Here is a 24,266-nt window from a genome sequence, read left to right as displayed (position 1 = left end):
GAAATGCCTACCTTTATGGAAAATACAGCACTCACTCTGCAGGCCAGGAGCTGTGGTTTAAGTGGCCAGACTTGACTTCAGTATCTCTAGACTAGTGGTTTGCAATGAGGAACAGTAGGAATGTACATGGCTGTTTTGGGGGTGAGTCACAAAGAAATGGTATTTTTAAAATGCTATTTGAGGTACACATTATATATTATTATTTATTGCAGTTTTAGAGTGTCGCATGATGTTTTGATCATTTCACCTTAGCCAACTCTGCCCAGGTTTAATTTATAATTTATACATATATATATGCAGTACAGACAAACAGACAGACATAGTCTGGTGGTATAGCTTGAGGAAAAGATATTAACAGGGAAGTCTGGCTTTTAAAAAGTTAGGTAGACATGATAATCCCAGCACTTGGTAACCAAGACAGGAACATGAGTCCAAGACAGTATGGGCTGTGTAGAAAGACCCCATGTGGAAACCAAAAAGACCCCTACTGCAAGGTTCAGCGCTCTAGCTGCTTGACATGTGGTCCACTTACCCAGCATCTTCAGCACTATTAATATTCTTTGTTGTGTTTTTTCAGCTTCTACTCGAACACGAATGCAAAAGCAGAAAATGAATGAGATCATGGATATCTCAAACAAGGAGGAAAAGTGAGGATCTCAGGACCATGGACACTGTGGACCCTGGGGACACATGACTTGTGATTCATGGATATGGATGTGACTGTAGTTCCCAGGTTCTACGAATGGCCGTGTTTACTCATGTTATAGATATAAAATGTGCAGGTACAAGATGAATATTTGTGTGGATGATTCTTAAGCCACTTCAATGTTGTAATCAATGGTATAGAATTGACAGTACACGGGATTGAGAATCCTGTGCAGATCATGCCATTTAAAACATGAAAGCAGATTGTCTGCATCTCCAGTGGGAGCCTGCTGCCCTCAGAAGTGAGGCTGCCTCTGGAGAGGGGTCCTGCAGCCCCTTACGCCTGGCTGACTACTTTGCCTTTCCTCGTGGCACATGTGTGATGTTTGCTCTTGGTTTTATTAATTTATATGTATTTTTTTAATTTAACGTGAATACCCTTAAAAAATGTGTCCTGTCTTCCAGATGCAAGTTGATTGACTGTCCACATTCAACTAAATTATCTTGACTATCCTACTGACACAGATTGTTAAAAACCACGGAAAAATAATTTCTATACATTGGGCTTATTGTAATATTAGAATCTAATGTACTGTGTGTTTGTTTTACATATTTTACTTTTGAAATACAAGCAAAAAAAACAAAGTATAAACATATGATACTGTCTTACTACTGACACAGATTTCATACCTCAGAACCTGTAAGAATTGATTCTTTTATTCATCCAACTCACGCTTTAACTGAAGATTATTGATAGTACTCCAGGTTTTTTTTTTTTTCGTTTTAATCATTAAGATTACTACATTTGTAAGTACCCATGTAGTACTTGAAAATCAAGTCCGGCCACAACTGTGCTGCAGAGGACCCTAGTACAGTACAACCCAAGTGCACTTTCTAATGTTTCTGGGTCCTGAAGAATCAAGATAGAAATCAATTTTGTTCCACAAGCAGACTGTTATATGTAGCTCTAGGAGCCTTCATTTCTCCCTCATAGAGCTGAGGGTCTATTTGCACCTCAGCAATTCTGCTCTTCTAAACTTGGGGAAGTTTTGTTTTTCTGGAATGGTACATGTCTTCCAGGTATCTTTTGAACTGGCAATTATCTATTTTTTTTTAAGTCACTCTGGTCTAATAACACTGGCTCATTCAAAGCCACACTCTTTCTAGTCCAACATTACCGCAAGTAATCAAAGGTGTTTATAAATAAGTTAGGCATTAATGCTCCGATTCCGTGCAAACGCTTCAGATTAAAACAGCTGCATTGAAAACAGAGGCACTCCCTTCATCCCTCCACCTAAAGGTGTATTTAAATTGTCTTGTGGGATTAACTTATTTAGAGATGGTATAATTTAAAATAGGTGATATTTAAGGTAGCGTCAGCTAGCATTTAAGAAAATCACTTTTTCTAAATGTCATACTTTTTTTTAAAAAAGAAATCTGATCTTGTTAGAAAACCAACTTTATTTTTTCCTCATTTTAGTTTCAGTTTTGCTAGTTTGATAGTTATCTCGATAGCAAAAGCAATAGACAGCTTCCCCCATTTCTTCATTAAGTTTTGCATGAACATCATACAGATTAGTTAGGTTTTAGGTCAAGGGCTTACCATACTTCTAGGTCTTTTGCTAGTAAGTTTAAGTTAGAATTAGTGACAGAATTATAGGAATTTTCAAAGATCCTGTATTGAGATTTCTTAAGGGTGCAGACGCTGCACTACTGGTTTTGTTTTTGTACTGGTTAAAACTATACATTCAAAATTGCTATGTCCCTATTTTCTATAATAGTTTGTCTATTTTAAAATAAACTAGTTGTTAAGAGCCTTACTGGTGTGGTATGGTCTCTGTACTAAGTGTTTTCTGTATACAAGCTTTCTCCTAACATTCATTCTGATGATCAGAATTACAGAGATGTGCTTTTAGGCCCGTGTGTGTGTGTGTGTGTGTGTGTGTGATATCACATATTATTTATACACACATATATATTAATTCTGCTCCTTTTTGCCTGTTTTTGTGAAATGAATTTGTTTAAAAAGTTGTGTGTTTTATGATACTCTGTCAGAAACAGTCCAGAAACGGGAGACACTGTGAAGCCTTACAAGCAACTAGCACAGTAGGGCACAAAGAAGGATCCAGAGAGACAGTAGGTGGTTATTTAGCTGCCAGCTGGTGGCTGCAGGCCCTTGTTGACAAGCAGTAAATTCATCCAAACATGAAAATAAATGACAAGGAGGCTCCTTTACAATAGCAGGTTAGTGAGGATTGGGGGCTCCAGAAGGGACTGGGCCTCAGAAGGTGTCTGCGCTGCCTCCACTAGACAGGGGTGGAAAAACAGAAAAACAGAACCACAGGACCAGAACAAAACTGGCCATGGTGGCAAATGCTTGTAAGCACAGCACTCGGAAGCCAGGTCTCAAAGGTATGTATGGGAGGCAGCTTGGGCTACACAGAAAACATAAGTAAGAATTTTAAAGAAGAGGTAGAGAGGAGATAGAGTGACAGACTAGGGAAAGTATGTTGCAAATGATACATCTGATAAAGGACTCTTATCCAGAATGTACAAAGACATCTTAAAGCTCAACGAAAAGAAAACAAGTTCATTTTACAATGAGCCCAAGCTTTCCCAGATAGATCGCCAAAGAAGCGGTAGATGGCAAATGAGCACACGCAGTGATGCTCCACATCAGACATGCGAAGGAGATGCGAAGGAAGACTGGCAGCACTGCACATCTGTTAGAATGGTCAGAACGTGGACCACCACGACTCCCAAAGGCTGGTGGCAACGGCTGGGCTGTTTCTTACAAAACTAAATATAACTTGGCCATAAGATCACACAGTCACACTCCTTGTGATTTCTTTACTAAAAGGAGTGAGAACATGTCTACACAAAGTATGTACACAGTTGTTTGGCCACTTATTCACAGTTGGCAAAACCAAAAGCAATCAAGATGTCTTTCAGTCAGTGAATGGATAAGCTAGAACATCAGAGTGGAGCACTAGTCAGAACTAAACAGAAGCTGTTAAGCCTTGGAGAGACAATGGAGGAATCTATAGTGCCTACGACTAGACGCCAGTGTGAAAACACTGCATGCTCAGATTGCAGTGATGTTTGGAAAAATTGAAACTGTGAAGGCAGAAGAACAGTGTGGGGATGGAGATGGCTCAGCAGTGAAGAGCACTTGTTCTTGCAGAGGACCTGGATGCAGTTCCCTGTACCTACATGGTTCACAGCCATCCAGAACTCTAGTTCCAGGGTTCTGTCCTCAACAGGTATAGGCACATATGTGGTGCATCTACAAATATGCAGGGAAAACCTTTCTACATGTTAAGTAAATTTTAAAGAGACCAGTGGTTGCCAGGGATTGGGGGAGGAGAAGGGAAATGGGTAGGTAGATTACAGCTATTTCGTGTGCATTGTGACAGTGGAGATGAGCTAGGTGGTTTTTCAACCCACAGGATGTACAACAGCAAGAGGGAAATTTAGAAACTGGCCTTCATGGGGTAAGGTTGTGTAGAGGTTCTCATCAGCTGTAACAAATATACCATTCTGGGGGAGATGCTAAAGTGGCTAACACAAAGGAAAGTTCTGTATCTTCCCAGTTGTTATGTAGAATTATAAAACTGCACAAAATATGTCTTCAAAACAAGTGACTATCCTGTTTGGTTTTCTTCCAACTTGACACATGCTTGAGTTATTTGGGAAGACAGACTTGAAATTGGGAAAATGGCCAAGATTGGAAGATTGGCCTATTGGAAGTCTGTCAGGAGGGCCCAGGCCATTGTGTGAGGCACCACACCGTGGGCAAGTGGTCTTGGGTTGTATAGGCAAGCAGGCTGAGCAGGCCATAGAAAGCGAGGCAGCAGCATGGACGCTGCCTCAGAGCTGCAGTAGACCCCTTCCATCGCAAGCTTCTTGCAGTCATGGATGGTGTCACAGCAGTAATAAAGTGATGGCTATTCCTGGCTGTCAGCTTGACTGTATCGGGAACAAACTATAATCCAGAAATGGAGAGATTTTTTTGCTTAGTTTGAAGTGGTTGAGTTCACTTCTAGTCTGGCCCTTTAAAGTAGACTTTGCTAGATCCTGAGGCGGGAGACACAAGCCTTTAATTTGCATTTGAGGCAGGGAGAAATGCCTTTATTAGGGGCCATACCTTCTGCTGAAAGTCCACCTAAGGACACAAGCTTTGGCCCTTCGCCTGCTTGTCCTCGCCGTGCTGGCACATCATTCCTTCACTGGTACTGGAGTCTACTGATGTGCGATTCCCCTCTGGATGCTGTGAATGGTTTATTACCATTGGTTAATAAAAAAGACGCTTTGGCCTATGGCAGGAAAACTAAACTAAATGCAGGGAGAAAGAAGGTGGAGTCAGGGATACCATGTCCTTGCTGTAGGAGAAAGACACCAGAACCTTACCAGTAGGCCACTGCCTTATGGCAATACATAGATTAATAGAAATGGGTTAATTTAAGATGTAAGAGTTAGTAAGAAGCCTGAACTAACAGGACAAACACTGTTGTAATTAATAGTTTCTGTGTGATTACTTGGGTCTGGGTGGCCGGGAAATGAATAAATCTTAGTTTACATTCTACTTTGGGATTCCAGCATATATAGAAACCAGTAGAGTCATCCAGCCCTGTGGAATGAGTAACTACTGAGTTCCTGACTTTCTATTAACAGTGACTGTTAGATTTAGCTGGACTTCAGCCTGTAAGCCATTTTAATAAACCTCCTTTACACATATGTATGTTTGTATGTATGTATAAATCTGTGTATGCATATATATATATGTATATACAGATTTTATTCAGAAAGTTCTGTGACAAGAAAACCCTGATACAGTAACCTTACCAGCAGCCAACAAAGGCAATAAAATGAATAATTGGATTTTAAAAATAGGAACCAGTTGGGTGGTGATGGCACTTGCCTTTTATCCCAGGCAGAGGCAGGAGGATCTCTGTGAGTTTGAGGCCAGCTTGGTCTACAAGAGCTAGTTCCAGGATAGGCTCCAGAGCTACAGAGAAAACCTGTCTTGGAAAAAAAAAAGAACAAGTAGACCATAAAGGGATTTTTATATGCCTATGAGACATAAGGTTAATACTTTAGTTTTGTTGTTCAAAAATTTAAAAAGACAATTTGTTCTATCTTCAAGTAAGTACTTTATTATCAAATACATGAGAAAAAGACTTCTATTTCCAAAAATGTTTCCTTTATGTAACATATTGAGACTGAAGAATCCAACACTGCATCTTGTCTGGTTTCTCTGGTGCTACAGGGTATGGTCTAAAAACTCTTTCTCCACCGTATTAGTGCTACCCATGAAATGTGTTAGTTCCTTCTCATGTAGTATTTCCTAGTGCCAGGTTAAGAAACGTGTCTTATAGTGACATAAAAGCTAGCTACAAGAAAATACAATCTTACAGAGGAAGACCCTCCTTAATATAAAGAAAAGCAAAGGGTTTTATACAATTACATATGGCAGATGATTCCAGAAATAACATTCAGAGTTAATATATCAATAATGCCATATGAGAAATTAATAACTTGGAAAGTAGAAAATTAAAATTAGCCCTTGGGCCTTTGGCAATTTAAATGTTAAGGCCTTTTGCGAATTCTAATAATGCTCTAAATTAGCTACTACTTCTCAGAACTAAGAACTGAAATGTGAATTTCAGTTATAGATTTCTAATTCTATTCCTTCACCCAGCCTTCTAGCTGTTCACAGCACACCCACAGATTGACAGAAAATGACCTAGATGCCTTGTATACACAAGGCACTGTGTTAGAGGCTAAAATAGGGGTGTGACTGCATTCCTTGTTTACCTGTGTATCAGCCAGCTGAATAATGAACATTTTCCCAGAAAAGAATGTTTCAATGTCTCAAAGATATCATTAGTGACTCAAAGGAAGAAATGGTAACTATAATGACATTTTTATTTTTTAAGTGGTACTTTTTTATTTTTCATATGTCTTCATTATACTCTTTCTTTACCTAAACTTCTCCCAGGACCTCCTAACTTTAATGCCTGTCCAACTAAATGTTCCTTTTCTCTCAAAAAACAAACAAAACCAACCCCCACCCCCCCAAAAAAAACCCTCAGAAAAAGATAACCAGTCAATCAGAATGACAAAAAAAATACCAAAACAAAACAACATAAAAGGACCCATGGAATCTAGTTCATGGAGCCTGCACTGACACAACAGAGCAAATGCACATGTGAAACCAGAGACTGGACAGCATGCACAAGGCCTGCTCCAGCTAAGTGGACACAAAGCTCCACCCTAACCAAGAAGCTATTTACAACAACCTGCGAGGAGAGGGGCAGTCTCCACTGGTGTGAGGCCGGGGACATCTTCAGTGTTTGAGTGTGGCACACCTAGTGGGGCCCTCAGCCTTCCACTGTAAACTCCAGGTTAGGTAGACGGAGAAGCCTGACTGCCGACCTTTTTACAGAACGTAAGAATTTGGCCAGATGTAACTCAACACTGTTAATTACAGAAAAGTTGATTATCAGTGGCCTTTATTTTTTTAATGTTTTATTTATTTATTTTTGCAGGGGTGACATGGAAAGGCTTAAACATCCCTTTCCATATCAGGGATCAGTTCTTAAAGGCTCCAACTCTGCTGGCTTTGCTGATGAAGTTCTTCAGAAGATCATGGTCCATTTCTGCAAATCCTGAAGTCTGTGTTACTACAGTCAGATGATTTATACAAAATCTGAAGCAGAACTCTTCTAAATCCTGGAACAACAGCAACAGTTTAATGAATTTGTATCCCCAGTGTAAGGCACCAAGGCAAGAGACTTCCTCTCAGAAAAAGGATTTGACAGTCAGTAGGAGGGGATTATTAGCAGAGCAGTACAGTTATAGCAACTATATCGCTACAATTAGTTCGTGTTTCGAAAGTGTAATTAACAGAAAAGTACGGTGGCCAGGGCCAGCATCTAGCCTTTCCTTCAGAGAGAAGTATCCAGGCATAGACACCTTTCCTGGCAACAGTGCATGTCAGGCATTCATTCCCCTCTCCATATTTGTTAAAAGCATTGTGCTCCTGGCGTTTTCAAATGCTTCTGCCTGTGAAGAGTTTGTGGGAAAGGGAGACACAAAGACAACTGACCACGCCAGGAACCCAGTCATTAACTGTTTCTCTGCATGACAGCAGATGCGACGGGCACACTTCATCACATTACACATTCAGGAAACTTAACCGGGCAGAATCTAAGCAGCAGACTGTGTGCCTGGCATATGTGAGGCTCTGGGTTCAACCTTCAGAACTAAAATAATTTATATATATTTACATATATTCAGTATAAATATGTGTGCTTAAATTTATATAAAATCAGTGCTGAGGAATGAGCTCAAAGCCTCGTGCAGATTAGGCTTACTAGGGAAGTGTTCTACACCCAGGTGTGATCTGACCTAGGACAAAGGAGACCTGTTCATGTTCTAATTTTAAACTTGTGTATCTGTGTTGCTGAAGCTATTTTATAAAATACAAAGCTCCCAACGGTTACCAAGATATTATATATGTACATTGCCCACTATAGTCTTTTCTCTAAACACATAGAAACTCTAGCAAATACTGAAGATGAACGCAGACTGAGATTATCAGCAACAGAAAACACTGGCAGCCATGCCAACATGCACACAAACCCACAAGCCATTTCCCTTATAAGAGAGGAAACCAGCTACACAAAGGGAAGTGCAATCACTCCGTCCCACAACAGACTGGCAGGCTGCTGGAGTCCCATGTGAGCACGCGAGGACAAACTGAAATAGGCACGTACCCACACGACAACAAAGATGTGCTGTCTCTATGGGAACCAAATACCTCGAGAGCCACTCAATAGCGGGCAGCACGGGAGATCAAACAAGACGGGGCACCTCAGGCTGAGCCTACAGAATGACAGAGGGATGCCTGCCCACGTCAGTACTGATGCTGTCTGTGGAAGTGGGCAGCTGAGCATGCCCATGTCTTAGAGACCCAGACGGTGTCAGGAGAGTTGCTAATTACCAGGAAAGCAAAATGACCCTCAGCAACTACCACTTAGATTCATCTTCCTTTACTTTTTGAACTGGGAACTTCCTATAATTATTTTAAGAATAGGACTCAGAAAGAGTTCTTGAGATTCAATAAACTTATCAGAGAGTTCTGTCTCTCTATAAGACAAGTCCTTTATTATCTTCCAAACACTTTCTCTATTTAAATGCTACTGCTTTACACAGCCTTGTCTTAACAAGGCAAATACAGACGCCATGATTCCCTGTTCACTCTTCTCCCTCAAGACCCATACTTTGTCCAAGTCCTCCCTCTTTCTCATTCTCAGTGAACATGACTTCCAGCTTTCCTCAGAAGAGGCTCCATAAAGCCCTGCCCCTCACATCTCCTTACCTCCTGCTGAATACCTGTGGACATGCCTGTTTTGGGGTACCCTACTGTCTGGTCATGACAGAAATAAGGTCTGCCTCCTCGCTCTATCATCAGGCCACACTGCCTGCCTTCAAGGACCTGCTAAAGCAACTGTCCCCGTTAGCCTGTTTTACAGTGTATTGTTCCCCTTTTTACACAAACATGCTTTGATTTATCTCAACTGGAACTCCCATCTGTGCCCCATCAAATCTTAGAAAATCACCAGGAAACGCTGTCTCTGGATCCCCAGTCCCTCTGCTTCCATTCTACTCAGGCCTTCCTGGGGGGATGCACTGCAGCACTCTTATCACACTGGCAGATGTGAGCATGCCCCTCGGCTCACTAGGGCTACCTAAAACTCACGTCTTTCCTAGCATCCAGAGTATCACTTCCTTAGCCATGCGGACTGACTTGTATATTTCTAAGTATGTGAAATTTCGCTTTTCACTCAATATTAAACTTAAAAAGTACTCATATGGAATGGCTTTACCCTGGTACTGTTTCCCTGTACTATCCTTTGCTGGTGTCCCCCTATCTAAATCTTAACCTTTGACACTGAATGCCCAAGACTTGCTTGTCTGTCTCATAATACATCTGCTCAGAGCTCTCAGTACTGGGTCTAACTCTAGACTGGGCTACTCCTTTCTCAGGGTCTTTCCTGATGTTTCATAGATCTTTGAAACCAGATTTCCAAGCACTTCTCCTAAAATGCTGCTCTTTTCTATCCTACCCAGCTTGGTGCCCCTTGCCATCCTCTAACTCACAGAAAGAGAGCTCATCTTTTTAGTTACTCAGACCAAAAACCTGGACATGATTCCTCAACTGTCCTTCCAGGTTCCCACTCCACATGAACAAATCTTTACTGCCTCTAATCCAACCACTTTTCATCACTCCTATAGCCAATGACTTGGGCGAGTCTACCCTTACCACTTGCTGGAGACAGGGCCTCCTCACTGGACACTTCCTACCACCGCCATTCCAAGAGGATGCGGTTGAGTATCTTTTGTTTTTATTTAAATACTGAATGAACAATGAAACATCAAGTATTTAGAAATATATACAAGTCAGGCTCAAGCCTATTCTTCAAGACACTGAGGAGCCCGAGGATTTAACGCCCAGAACCACCTAAAAAGTTTTTAATAGAAAGGAAAGGAAAGAAGATCAAGCTCTGACCGGGGGTGGGGGTGGGAGGGGTGGGGATGGCAGCCATGCCCCGAGACAGAGGACAGTTGTAAAGTCTGCTCTACACAGCGCTTCCTCCCTCAGACTTAGAATTTCCTACCTAAGCATGATACTGTTTACAAAAAAGGAAAAAGGCATTCTCTTTTCCCAGTCTTTGTGTTTTAAATCAGGAGAGGATACCCTTACACCCAGAGGAAACTGACTCCAACAAGTTACAGCTTGTTTCCTACAGATTCAGCTCTTCCTTTCTTTATCATGACAATACAGTCAGTGGAGAAAGTTCAGGAAAAGGGCAAGCAGGAGGAAATAAAAACTGCATCTAATCTCCCGATGCGGGTCTAAGCACTTTAATGACAGAGTCATCTCCTTCAGGTATACGCACATTTTTCTGGTCTTTGGTCCAGTTTTCTCCCAAATTGCTCATGTTTTCTTTTCCTTTTTTACTGTGAAATACTTGCTTTATTGTATGTTATAAAAATATTTTTTCAACATATCATTTACTCAGGAATTTATTTGTGTGTGTGTGTGTGTGTGTGTGTGTGTGCTTGTACATGGTGCACATCTCAGCACACATATGGAGGTCGGAGGGCAACTTGGAGTCAGTTCTCTGCTCGCATCATGTGGGTCGTGGGGACTGAACTCACACTGCTCGGCCTGGCAGCAAGCTCCTTTACCTGAAGTCATTTCACACTTGAGGCATACAGATTTTAATCGCTGGGAGTCAGGTCCACCAGTCTTTTGTGTTACTTCCTTTGATGTGACTGAGTTACATTTTTATACCACACACTTTTTCTGGTACTTTTGTTTACTTTCGTATGCTCCATTTTCATCTACCTAGAGCTTATTTTAAGGCACGGTGGTGACACATAACTTGTGACTCCGTGGTGCTTGCGTACCTGAGCGTCGTACTTCACAGCAGCGGAGAGCAGAGCGATCGCATTCTCCTCACAGATCCCCTGCTTGATGGTCTGCTGACAGAGCTTTTTCAGCCGAGTCTCACTGTAAAATGTGGCCAGATCTAGCAATCCTGAGGAAAAGGAGAATTTATTGTGCACTCTGAGCACCTGACCTCAACCCCGGTGTTCAAAGGGATGTGAACACATGAGCTAGCTCTCTGCAGCACTAACTGGTCACGAGGACAGTGCAGCCTCCTAAGAAGGCAGCTGAGCTGAGCCTCCAGGAAAAAGCTACTGAAAAACATCAGTAACACAAGAATGGCGTGAATGGCTTTCCTAGAAACAAAACAAGATTGCGTTTCTTTTAACTACCCTCTCCTGCACAGAGCCTTCTCAGAGGCCACAGCCATCAGCACACATGCTGGCTGCCACAGAACTAGAGAGCAGAGGCAGGCTGGGGTTCCGGTGTCAGTGACACACTCACGGCACATGCTCAGGCTCGAGCCACACCTTCAGTTCCTGCACCAGGTAACAGGAGTCGCCTGTCGTCTGTGTCCTGCAGCCATCCCACGCTGAACCCTCCCCCACATCAAGTAGCTCGCAGTGCCACATTCAAAGGCTGCTCTAGTTTGCTCTTATTCAACACTCACTGAGTTTAATGAGGATGACAAGCTCTGGCCCTGGGCACCCTGTCGCTTGCTAATGTTTTTCTTCTCTTTAATTAGTGACTCTTACATTCTCTCTGCTGGGCTATTTTCCCTGTGCATGACCTGGGTTCATCCCGCACATACAGATTCATTGATTTCTCCAAGTGAGCTTTAGCCTGGAGATGCTGTTTCCTTCAGTGGTGTCATCTCCTTTAAATAATTCAGTGGACACCGGTGTGTATGTGTGCATGTGCGTGTGTGTTATTGACCTCTTACTGGATCTACCTACTCAACCTTCATTACAGCAGCAACAAGGGAAGCTTGTGTTCAGGGCCTGAGAGTGTAGCCCAGCTGTATGAGAGCAAGGCCAAGTGTTCCATCTGAGCACCACAGAGAAAAGCTTTGGTTCAACATCAGCAGAAGAGCTCCTACAAGTGGCCACCATGTCTTTCTTCTGGGTTGGAAAGAAGCCTGCCTTTATAATTACTCAACATTTTGCCAATTTCTTGGTAATGTCTGTGGTGATTACCTACTGCCTCCTCGGGAGATAGGCTGATGTTATCTGTATATAGGTATTCCAGGAAAGCTCGGAACACCGGATATGAAAATTCACTCATTTCTACAATATCATCTTCACTGTCTTCTAATGAAGAACGAAAATGCTCGCACCTGAAAAAAGAAAGAAAGATCATATCCAAGGTTCTGGCCTGGAGTCAAAGAGCTGCTTGAGGACTTTCTATTGACACTGTCTACCTTCCTATTTGCTAGTTAGAAATTGGGTGTTCCCTGAGGGCCTATCCTTCCAAGCCTGGTCCCAGGGTGATAATCTTAGAAGGTAGTAGGGTCTTTCAGACATAGGGCGACCTACTGTGAGGTCTTCAGTCATTGGGGAAATGAACCCAAAGGGATTTGTGGAACCCAAGCTCCTTTTTGACCCCTGCCTTGTGATGTTCGCAATGCTTTTCCACCAGGCACTTGCTACCATGATATGCTGCCTTTGAAGAGGCCCCAAACAATGGAGCAAACCCATCGTAGACCGAAACCTCCGAATCAAACCTGAGCCAGGGTAAGCGTTCAAGATGAAGTAACAGCTCAGCAGTGCCAAGCACTAAGTAAATAAATAACCTTTGAGAGCTAATCTTCTAGGCATTTTAGTATAGCTGCAGGACACTGCCGAAAACATCTTTGCCTTGGCTCCTTGTTTGCTTCCCTGGCCTGAAGTTTTCAATTGCTTACTCAGCAAGACTGTATGGGCAGCCCAGGGAGCTATCTCTACAACTAAACTGGGGGACACATGGCAGGGACCTCTGGTGTCTTTCTCAGACCATTTTTACTGATCAGTATTGTCTTAATAACGGAATAATTTTGTTTCTTTACTCCATTCAGTCTGAATTACATCCCCTAAAAGTTCTTGTGTTGATGATGTAACCTCTGCTAACTTACAATGTGACCTTATTTGGAGACAGGCTCTCTACAGAAGTCATCAAGGTAAGTCAAATCACTATGGTGGGTTCCAATGCAATCAGACAAAGGGGAGATTTAGACACAGGCAGACAGAGAATGCCACATGGCTTGTATCAAAAAGACAAAGACTGCCATGACCCAAAGCTCAATTGGAGACCTGGGTTCTCAGCCTCAGAGAAACAAACAAACAAAAAAACCACCCTGCTACTGTGATAGAACACCTTGCTATGGTCTAGGCCATGTGTGTGGACATGCTCTGTCACATACACTGAGCCCCACTTCCTTCATGAAAGTACATGCTCCGTGGTGAGAATGGAAACCGGAGACTGAAACACCATACTGGGTTTGTGAGTCACTGAAAGAGGATTAAATATCTTTTACACAGTGACAACAAAATCCCAAATCATTATACAATGAGGAAAAAGCCAGACAGAACACAAGAAATGCCATATAATTACATATATACGAGCTTCTAGAAAATGCTAAGTAGATACAATGAGAAAAAATCAGTGCCTGCTCAAGACGGAGCTGTGGGGTCTTTGACAGCATTTTTCTGTATCTGAAGGTAAAGTGGTGGCTTCCCAGACTACGGGCACGGGACAAAGATGAGCGGATATCATTCAGTGCTCAGAATTAAACATAATATCGAGACCAGCCTGGTCTACAAGAGCTAGTTCCAGAACAGGCTCCAAAACCACAGAGAAACCCTGTCTCGAAAAACCAAAAAAAAAAAAGAATTAAACATAATAAATGTGATTTAAGTCTTTGTGTTGGCATTACCCAGGCCTCCGTGGTCTGCGAAAGCCTTGCCCCACCATCACTTCTGTTTGCTGATTTTACAGCACCTGAAAGCTAACCCTGAGCAAGGAAGGTTGCCATGGCTACACTCAGGGATGCATTCCAGCCCAGGCAGTAAAGTAAATCAGAGCACTTGGCCCTACTCCAGGGACTGAAGCCCCAGCCAGGGCTTTCTAATGTGGGCTGCTCCTGAACACAGACTCAGTATTGGTGGCCCACCTTACCCTCCATATATCTTGTCCCACTGGCCCCACCACGCTGTGTTATTTAAGGGCAATTACAGCCTTAACAGAGCTGCCTCCTAACTACTTATGTGCCTGGCCCAGTCCCTTGGACAGCTGAAACGACTGATAAGTGAATTAATTTCAATTCTCAAAGGAGACAAGCTCTTACTAATTATTTTAAACATTTCGGGTGTGTGTGCCAATGCATGCAGAGGCCATCAGTGGGAGACAGCTTTCTGTCACCATGCAGGACCCAGAGAGGGAATTTAGGTCATCAGACTTGCTGGGTAACAAGCACCATTATCCACAGAGCCAGTGTGCTGGCCTCTCTTACCTAATTTTGAGAAGGACTTTGTGAGCATAGATGTATTTTCCATCAACCAGAAACTTGAGGTCTGCAGTGTCAGGGTTGTCAAATTCCCTCTTCAGTGACTCAGCCACAGTGAGGTGGTCATCAGGTTCTAGGAGAGCAACACAGGACTTCCAGGTTCATTCACAGACAGCTGGACACGAAAGCAAGGAGACCCTGCTCTCTGGGCACTCAGGAAATGCTGACTCCCCCAAACAACTGACCAGCTACACAAGGCTTTTACCCCTGAATACAGATTCACATCTCTGAATGTTCATTGTAAATTTGGCAAAGTCAAAACTGTTTCCAATTCTTTCACTAACTGTATAAGATTTTAGAATTTCTGAATGTTTAGAATGTTTCTAGCTAAAAATAAAAGATGCAGTTTCCAGTAAAAAGCAATCAAATCAAATCACCTTTAATTAGTGTCGGCGCTGGTTCCCAGGAGTTTTAGTTCCCTTCCCCAGGGGCCTACAGAAAGGAAGTGCATAGATTCTGCACCCAATGAGGTCCACCAGTCCTCTTCCTAATTCTCAGGACATGCTCCAAATGGACAAGGACGAGCTTACCCACGGAGAGAAGGCGCCAGGTGACGGCGGGGGTGGCAAAGCAGGCGAACACATCGTCGGTGCAGCAGAAGTGCGTGAGGTGGGGAAGGGTCACTGACTGGCCCCGGCACTGGCCCCACATGTACACGTGCCCACCCTGGGTCTTGGCGGCAGATGTGTGGGCAGAGTGACAGGCTGCGATCTCTATGATCCTAAGTTCACAAGCAAACACCACAGGGATACAGTAAGCAGGAGGGAAAGGAGCTGCCTCTCCTCCCCCTGGGCGCACCCGACTCAGTGTAGTAAACTAACTAGCTGAACAAATGGAGCAAGACCGGGACACCTCACTTCCTAAATGTTCAGCCGCCAAATACTGGAGCCATACCTCAATGGCATTTATAACCCATGAGGAGTGATTACCAACAAGCCTAAAAATACCATCCTGCTTTGAGTTTAGAGTGTGATGCTGTACGCTTTAGAACATTACTAACTAGATAATGAACATGGATGGACCATCTAACCTGGGTCAATAAAGAAAACTCAGGCTGGGTAGGATTCAGCACATAGCGCTAGCTCGGCAGGAGAGCTGCCCAGCAACCAAACCTTCAGTCACTTGAAAGGAAGAGGGCTGAATGCCACGCTGGCTTCTACTCCACACCATAAACTCTGTAACTTTTTTTATGACAGAGATCAACCCTGAATCTTCTGCATGCTAAAAGGATGTCCTATAATGAAAGAATCTGGGGCCTGGTGCATGCATACTAAGGAGGATGCCCTACACTGAATGACCCCTGACTCCGAGAGTCTTGGTTTCATCTAGTGTGAGAATTAAATGATAAACAGTATATGCTGGCAATCCGTCCAATAAGAAGGGCCTCTCTACTGCTGCTGCCAGAAAAGGCCAAAATCAACTTCTTTGGTAACCTTAATTAGCTCTCTTTTTACTTCGACAACTGGGCAATCACACTCCACAAAATAACGGTCCCGTGGGCTGAGCCAAAGGAGGCTGTAAACAGAAGAGGTGACGGAAGTAAGCAGAAACAGTTGGTCATAAGAGACAGTCGTCAGTTCAGCTGTTTTCCCCGACAAAACCACAGGGAAATGAGTGCCTGGGTGACATCAAGTGACCCTTTCTCATAAGCACTAAAACAGGGAACTTCAGAGTCACGCAATTGCAATGTGCCTCTTTGGGAGATTTGACTATTTTTATATTTAATTCTGATCCCTTAGGTTAGATAAATAGTTTATTTTCAGTTTCATGCCTGAAATTTTAGCATAAGAGATTCCATTTTGACTTTTAGCTTTGGACAGGGTTTGTGCAGGACAAAGCAACGACCTCTGGTCGTTTAGTTAAAACTATCACCATGCAGCTTTCAATGAAAATGTCTCATGTAGAGGGATGGTCCATTTGTGCTGGCATGGCAGACCCTGCCTAGTCTCTTCTAATATTTGCACGGTTGTGTAAGCAACTCCCTTCCATATCTCGTGCTCTGCAGAACAGCCTTGCACAATGGGGAAAAGGTCCACATGATCTGGCTTTCTAGTAAGTATACATGTTTTTAACAGATAGTCAGCCAGTGCAATTCACCTAGAAGATAAATGTGTCCATTGCCCCCATCAATTTCCTGGCAGTCTTCCCACCTCACAGAAGACACAAGGGCCTCAATGCCAGTCATCCAGAGCATCCCGATTTGTGCATAGCACTAGCTCTGGGGCAACAGTAGTTTGTATCAGCCAAATCATTTAAAGTCTTATAATCAATTGTATTACCTTTAAGGAAAAAAATTAGGATGCAGAGAGTAAAGTGCATAAGTCAGAGAGGGCACAGGCTGCAAAGCAGACACTGTCTTAGCTGCACTGTTCAGGAGAGATGAAGCCAGTCCCCTGCCCTCCCCCTCCCCCCGGCAAAGAGTAGGCCATCTAGAGCAGCTTCTTCCGTGACTAAGATCATTTTAACAGCTGCTGCCTGCAGGAGTTACAGAGGCCGACCGTGGGGGCTCGCCATCCATATGGAGAGAAGCTGCAGACCAGAGTATGGCTGTCCGCCAGCTCTGCTGGGTAAGAGCAGATTTGAGAGCTACCGAGTCCAGCAGGCTGTGAATTTGTCAGAGGAACACAGAGGCTGTGAGTCAGAGACAAACCTATAGCCAAACAGGAGGCAGAGGCAGGCATAGCAGGGCAGGTGGGAGGCATAGACAGGAGTACGTAAGGGAACAGACAAGTCTGTCTGGGGGGCAGTGAGCCGTGGGTTTGCTAGGAGCCATGGTGTCTCTTACAACAAAGGCCTATGAGTTCCATCAGGACGTAAAGTGACAGGGAGTGAGAAAGAGCTCTCAACGGGGAGGCGAGGGAAAGAAGGACAATCTGCACAACAGATTGTGAGGGAGAGAAAGGACAGCCAGGGAGGCTGGATGGAAGGACCCACAGCAGGGTGCCACCACAGCCAAGTCTTGTCACCAAGTAGAATCAGGGTGGCCCTGGGGTATGAGCCCTGAAAACCCCAACCCCATGGCACTGGGAGCTGAAGCAGCACTGTGGCAGGCTCACACATACACACAGCTAAGCAGTTAGTAAGTTTTGGGGTTTTCTTGTGTGTGTGTGTGTTTCCACATAAACATCTTAACCATCAGAGCAAAGCCACAGCTTTCTCTGAGTTAGAGGGGCACCCATGCCACCTTTCTGTGAGCACCAGTGAGCCATTCTTGCTCTCTTCCTCCTGAGGTCAGGCCTAGGCCAGGCTGGTCTTTGTGTGTGTGTGTTTGCAAGTGTGCAGTTTGGTTTTGGTTTGTTGTTTTTTAAGAGACAGAATATGAAGTTGGGCAGTATGGTGGTTTGAATGTAACTGGTCCTCATAAGCTCATAGGGCACAGCACTATTAGGAAGTGTGGCTTTGTTGGAAGAGGTATGTCACTGTGGGGGTGGTCTTTAAGGTCTCATATATGCTCAAGCTACACCTAGTGTCTCAGACCGCTTCCTGTTGCCTGGATGCCACCATGTCCCGTATGATAATGGACTAAACCTCTGAAACTATAAGCCAGCCCCAATTAATGTTCTCCTTTATAAGAGTTGCCATGGTCATGATGTTTCTTCATAGCAACAGAAACCCTAACAAAGACAGGTAGGTATCGAGGTAGAGGAGGGAGACCTGGGAGGAACTGGGGGAGAGGGAAGAATATAATAAAATATATCAAATTCTCAAAAATAAAAGAAAGAAAAAGAAAAGAAAAACAAAGAATTCCTGAGGGAATAGAATGTATTTCAGTGCTACAGCCACCTGCAAGTTTGTACAGAGACCTCAAAAGACAAACAAACAAACAAATAAGTATTAAAAATCCTGCTTTTATACCAAGAAACACATTTTGAACCTCAACTTTTCTGGGCTGCCAGCAACAGTAAAGAGGTGCCAACTGTGCTAACTAACCTCCACTGGCTAGACCCTGGCACATGGCACACTTACTCTGCAGCCAGCAATGATGGGGATGACTACGAGTTCTTTTGCATAGGTGTTTGTGTCACCTCAGGGGGAAGGCGTACACCACTATATAGCTTAATGGCTGTGAAATACTGGACATGAAAAGGCAGAGTGCAAGAGAAAATACAAATAAAAACAGCAGCAGTGGTCAAAGGCAGAGGTAATCTGTGTTGTGAGCAATGGAGAAAAGGCACCCACAGACAAGACAGACTAGGAATCTGACTCCAGTTCTGTATACGCCCATTAGACTACTGAAGACCTCAAGAGACCATGGAATTATCCAAAGTTCAAGGCATGGCTATTTTACCTTACAAGTTAGAATACTGGGCTAAACTTAAGAATAAGGACACTTGTGCCAAACCTTTTTAAAGATTCCTTTGGTTGTCTAAGCAGAGAATCCAATGTAGGGAGACTTTATTTTTCGTTCACTGAACAGACACCTAACAACCACAGACTCACCCCTGCCCCACCCAAAATTCAATCCCATTCCTAATTAGGCTTTTCTGGAAGGAGCCTCAGAAGAGTCAGAAGAAAGTCATGACCCATGTGTGAGGCTCAGCAACTGGAAAGGGCGGGGGGTGCGGGACAAGTCCTGGCAGATTTGCCACATGCTAGCAACTGAGGCCTGACTGAGCCTGTGCCAGCTCAGAAACTGTCACCTGGAGTTCAAGGTTGGGAAACTGAGACCAGGAAGATCCTTTCAGAATATCCATCCCTGGTCTGTGTGGACAGCAGCAAGGGCCAAAGTGCACAGGAGAAACCCCAGTGTTTACAGCCTAGAGCACTGGGCAGGCAGCTCAGAGCCCTGCTAAGCCATGTGCTCTTCCATCCTTCCCTTCCCTGTTTTCCAGCTTCCTGGTCCCTCCCCCACTTAGTGGCCCACAGTCTGTTCCAGAGGGGGACCCAGGGAAGATGTGACTTCATTCTGGATCAGAGAAAGCAGGGCAATACAAGCTGATAGGGTTGTTGTGAGATGCTAAGGTAAGTGTAGAAGCACCACAGGGGGAAGGAGCAGTGAGTCACTCTCCTATGCACATCCCTGTGTCTGACCTTTGGAACTGGGGTTCAGGAAGGAGTGTACATCACTCTGTCTGACCTTCAGAACTGGGGTTCAGACTGGGCACCGAGATACTGATGGTATATTTATAGTTACTTGGCTGTGAGTGACTATTGCTTCTGTTTTCATTGACCTCTTTGGATACTCACAGGATCAACAGGTGACAGAGTTACAGGCCTCTATGCGCCAGCTCCTGCCTCCACTTTCCCCATTTAAGGAATCAAAGGTCCTATTTTCTTTTTTTTTCTTTCTCTGCTCGCTCTGTAGACCAGACTCCTTCAAATTTTTAGATTTAAAAAAGGCTTTTTTCCCCCCAGATATATACAGGTTATATAAAATTAACCATGTTTACACTATGTAGATAAAAATGACAATTTATTAAGAATCCCAATGGGGAAATAAAAGAAGTACCTAAATGTTAGCTGATCTATTTATCCATATATTTAAGTCAAATATAAAAAATACTATCTGGGATACAAACAGGAAGGACATATTAATTTCTATAGTGACAGCATCGCTGGCTAGGGGAAGTACCGTCATGTCTATGTGCCGCCACCGAGTCAATAACAGGGAAAGGCAGTAACGTGACTGTGTGAGGAACTCGGAGGCTTTCAAAATCATTCAGATTATCTGGAAATTACGGAGGTACACAAAACTGCGTGCACACTTTCTAGCACTTCACTCCACTACACAGCGATTTGATAAGGAGCTAAGAACTAGCTTCATACTGCACTCAGCGTACCATAGATTTCCTAAGCCACAGAAGACACATCTCAAACATCACCAACTTCTCTTTGAGGATAAAAACAAAAGTCCAGGGAGAGAGCACCGAGAAGACAGCCGCACGCAGAGCTACTCCTGACAGCTCAGTCCCTGGAGACTGCACAGAGCAGCCCTGCAGGTGAGAGGAAAGAGGAGCGCCATTTCCCCAGCAATCCACAGGGCAACTTTTAAAAAGAATGAGCAACCTAGCTAAAGATTACTTTAGTGCTAAGAGAAATTAATTCCCCATAGTTCCATACTAGGAATTCCAAGTGCTGTTAATTACTAAGACCACGGAGGTGATTTCGAAATGTACGCATTACCTGTCCTTTTCCACAACAACCGGGGTAGGATAGGACTGGTTACTTTTATTGCCAGTGCCCAGCTGGCCATATGAATTTGCACCCCAAGCATACACTTCACCTTCATCTGTTAGTACTAATGTGTGTGCGTAGCCACAGGCAACCTAGAAGGACATAAAAAAAAATCTTCTTAGGTCTGCAAATAAAGGAAAATGCTTCACTTTTACAAAGGAGGTTAGGAGCTAGTGAGAGCCAAGGGAAGGCAGATGCCGCCAAAAGCAAACGGTAAATTAGCCAGAGCTCATCTGGGGCCAGCGCAGGCCCAGCGAGCGGCCAGTGCTGCAGCTCAGAGCCCAGTCCGTTAGCTGGCTCAGCCGAGGGCAGTGAGCGCGCCAGCTGTACTCAGGGTTCTCGCAGAACGGGACTGGGAGCCTAGTGTGAGACACAGCCACTGGATTCTGCCTCCCAGTACTGAAGTAAAGCATGTTTGATGTGGAAAATGGAGACAAGTGTAAACATAAAAGCTCTCCCTTTTTGGGGGAAAGAGTGTCGAAACAAGGTTTCTCTGTGTAGCTCTGGCTGTCCCTGAACTCAGATCTGCATGCCTCTGCCTCCCGAGGGTTGAGATAAAACCATGCACCACTACCAACCCATCAGGAGTTTTTTCCCAACTTATTCAGAATTAGAAATACACCCTAATGGGGCTGGAGAGATGGCTCAGCAGCTAAGGGCACCGGCTGCTCTTCAGAGGCCCCAGGTTCAAGTCCCAGCACCCATATGTCACTCACACCTGTCTGTAATTCCAGTCTTAGGACTTCTGACAGCCTCACACAGACGTATGTGAAGGCAAAACACCAATGATCATAAAATAAAAACAAAACAACAGAAAAAAATAACTATGCATGTACAAATCATGAAGTGGTAGTGTATGTACCTATCTTGTATCTTTTTTTAACCTTACACTGCTTTCTCCCTATTATTAAAAAAATCCTTTGTATAGCCAGGCAATGATGGTGCACACCTTTAATCCCAGCACTTGGGAGGCAGAGGCTGGAGGACCTCAGTGAGTTCGAGGCCAGCCTGGTCTACAAAGTGAGTTCCAGGACAGCCAGGACTGTAAGCTGGGTGTGGCAGCACAAACTCCATAGTCAGGAGGTTGTGGCTACAGCAAGAGGACCACAGTGCAGTCTGAGCGAACAGTGAGACTGTCTCAAGAACGGCATCATCGGTCTCGTACTGATGGGCATAACCCAGCACCTGTGCACTTACCATTAGATTATCAAATTATACAGTGCCTACCATTTCTATTAAACTTATTTTTCTTACATTTTAAACCATTTTTGTTTATTCTTACCAAGAATTCCTTTGTTAAAATTATAACTATTAATGCATGTTAATTGTACATACTAAGGGGTTTCACTGTGACTTAACTAATTTTATATGAGACTCTCTCACTGGTCTCTTAGGAGAATTCTCTAAGAGGAGAATTAGAGATAAAATGGCATTTAGATTTTTAAAGCTGTTGGCATATGCGCTCTTAAAGATTCTTCAGGAAAGGATGTGCAACTTACATTCTCAGTACAGTTAAAAAAATAACATAGAAACAGCATCTCTACGGACAGCTACACCTTAGTTCAGGGCAAAGAGGGCTTTAACCTTTACTGAAGGGGAAACATCAAACCAGCTGAACTTTCCATGTATATAAGAAAACCAGGACCTAGTGCACTGCACACAGACTGCCCGGAGACGTACCCGCTGGACACGAATGCCTTGCAGAGCTGCCACTCTACAGGGGGTTGGCTGGTTGCCACTGCTGCCCAGGCCTAGCTGTCCATTCCCATTGTAACCCCAGACATAGACCTGGGAAAAGATAAGAGACGTAGCAACTCAGTTCTGCTGTTGAGAAGCAGCCGTGCTCAGATGATACTAAGGAGGCAAAGAAACTTTTTAAACAAAGGATGAAGTAACTTTCCTACCTCTCCAGTGTCCACAACGGCCATGGAGCACATCTGCCCACAGGCTATGTTCATAACGACTTTATTCTGCAAACATCCTGTGACCCTTCGAGGAATGGGCTGATTAGCGGTTGATCCAGATCCTACCTGTCCAGAGTTATTATAACCCCAGGCAAATACCTATGTGAAAAAAAGACAGATAAACAAAAGGCATGACGCATAAGGTGTCGGATACTGAGACACACTCAGGGCATCTCACTGCCCTCTCAGAGAGCTCATCACTGCTCTGTCTCACAATACAGACAGAGACGGCTTTTATAACACTTGTGTTAGCTCTACAGAGAGTAACAATATCATATAGTACAAAGACCAACTTCACCTCAGCCATATTTTTCAACATTTGGGGACTTTTTTATTTGCAAATATTATCTTTGTTATAGCAATATAAAAGTAATAATGGATCCTTTTAAGATTTGTAGTGACTGAAGTCCTTACTACATACAGCATATATATATATCATACATATAATACATAATATATATGATATATATCATATAACCATCATGATAAATTGCTCTCAAGACTAAGGCTGAATTTGAGGGGTGGTTATTTTAAATATCCCTGTTTAGCTCATCATAACTACTCTGGCTAGTTTTTGACAATTGTCACAAGCTAGATGTGATGGTTATGCTTAGTTGTCAACTTGACTACATACAGAATTAATTAAGACCCAATTGTTAATGCCCAAATGTTGGGCATTTGTGAGTTTTTTCTTAATTAAATCATCTGAAGTGGTAAGGCCCACTTTTAATGTGGATCGTTGAGGTGGGAGATCCACCTCTCACCTGGGCCACACCCTCTTTCTGGAAGCGTGTAGAAAATCATGGGAGAAGGAAACTTGCTCTTTTTACGTGCTTGCTCTTGCCTCGCTAGCAAATCTATTCTTTCACTGGCATTAGAATCTACTTCTTCAGTGCTCCGGTGTACACTGAAGACCAGCTGAGACATCGAGTCTTGTGGACAGAAAAAGTCCTGTTTCTTGGACCTTCTTTTGGTACGCAGCCATTATTGTACTAGCTGGACCTCAGCCCGTAAGCTATTCTAATAAATTCCATATATGTATCTTATCTGTCTATATTTATATAGACAGATTTTATCTATATATAAATCCCCTATCTTATCATTCAGGTATATATATGTGTGTGTGTATGTATATATACATTTATATACATGATTAGATGTAGATAGATTCATTTCTTTTTTATGTTCTGTTCCTCTAGAGCACTCTGACTAATTAATATGCCAGATTTATCTAGAAAGAGAAGCTCGATCGAGAAAATGCCTCCATCAGATTGATATAGGAAATCTATAAAGTATTTTCTTGATTAATGATTGATATGGCATGGCCCAGCCCACTGGCAATAGTGCCACCTCTCCACTGGTGGTCCTGGGAGGTATAAGAAAGCAGGTTGAGCAAGGCATGGGAGCAAGCTGGTAAGTAAAGTTCCTCCACAGCCTCTGCTTCAGTTTCTGCTTCCAGATTCTTGAGTTCCTATCTGAC

General features: G+C 43.5%; 2 protein-coding genes across 14 annotated transcripts in view; one reads left to right on the top strand and one right to left on the bottom strand.

Moving 5' to 3' along the window:
* Rb1 (RB transcriptional corepressor 1) overlaps positions 1-2,465 on the top strand; it is a 126,757-nt gene extending 124,292 nt beyond the window's left edge. For all 4 annotated transcript variants that reach the window (XM_075948988.1, XM_075948989.1, XM_075948990.1 and 1 more), the window contains one exon: positions 578-2,465. In XM_075948988.1, coding sequence (XP_075805103.1) covers positions 578-651 — 74 coding nt within the window. In that variant the 3' untranslated portion in view covers positions 652-2,465. The remainder of the gene's footprint in view (positions 1-577) is intronic.
* Positions 2,466-7,128: 4,663 nt separating this feature from the next.
* Rcbtb2 (RCC1 and BTB domain containing protein 2) overlaps positions 7,129-24,266 on the bottom strand; it is a 39,197-nt gene continuing 22,059 nt past the window's right edge. For all 10 annotated transcript variants that reach the window (XM_075949993.1, XM_075950002.1, XM_075949998.1 and 7 more), the window contains 8 exons: positions 22,727-22,885; positions 22,503-22,610; positions 20,772-20,914; positions 15,179-15,369; positions 14,595-14,721; positions 12,304-12,443; positions 11,128-11,258; positions 7,129-7,380 (listed from right to left, as the gene is read on the bottom strand). In XM_075949993.1, the coding sequence (XP_075806108.1) occupies positions 7,240-7,380; positions 11,128-11,258; positions 12,304-12,443; positions 14,595-14,721; positions 15,179-15,369; positions 20,772-20,914; positions 22,503-22,610; positions 22,727-22,885 (1,140 nt within the window). In that variant the 3' untranslated portion in view covers positions 7,129-7,239. The remainder of the gene's footprint in view (positions 7,381-11,127; positions 11,259-12,303; positions 12,444-14,594; positions 14,722-15,178; positions 15,370-20,771; positions 20,915-22,502; positions 22,611-22,726; positions 22,886-24,266) is intronic.

Source organism: Microtus pennsylvanicus, chromosome 15 (assembly GCF_037038515.1).
Source record: "Microtus pennsylvanicus isolate mMicPen1 chromosome 15, mMicPen1.hap1, whole genome shotgun sequence".
NCBI classification, from domain to species: domain Eukaryota; kingdom Metazoa; phylum Chordata; class Mammalia; order Rodentia; family Cricetidae; genus Microtus; species Microtus pennsylvanicus.
This window is presented reverse-complemented; position numbering and strand designations above follow the sequence as displayed.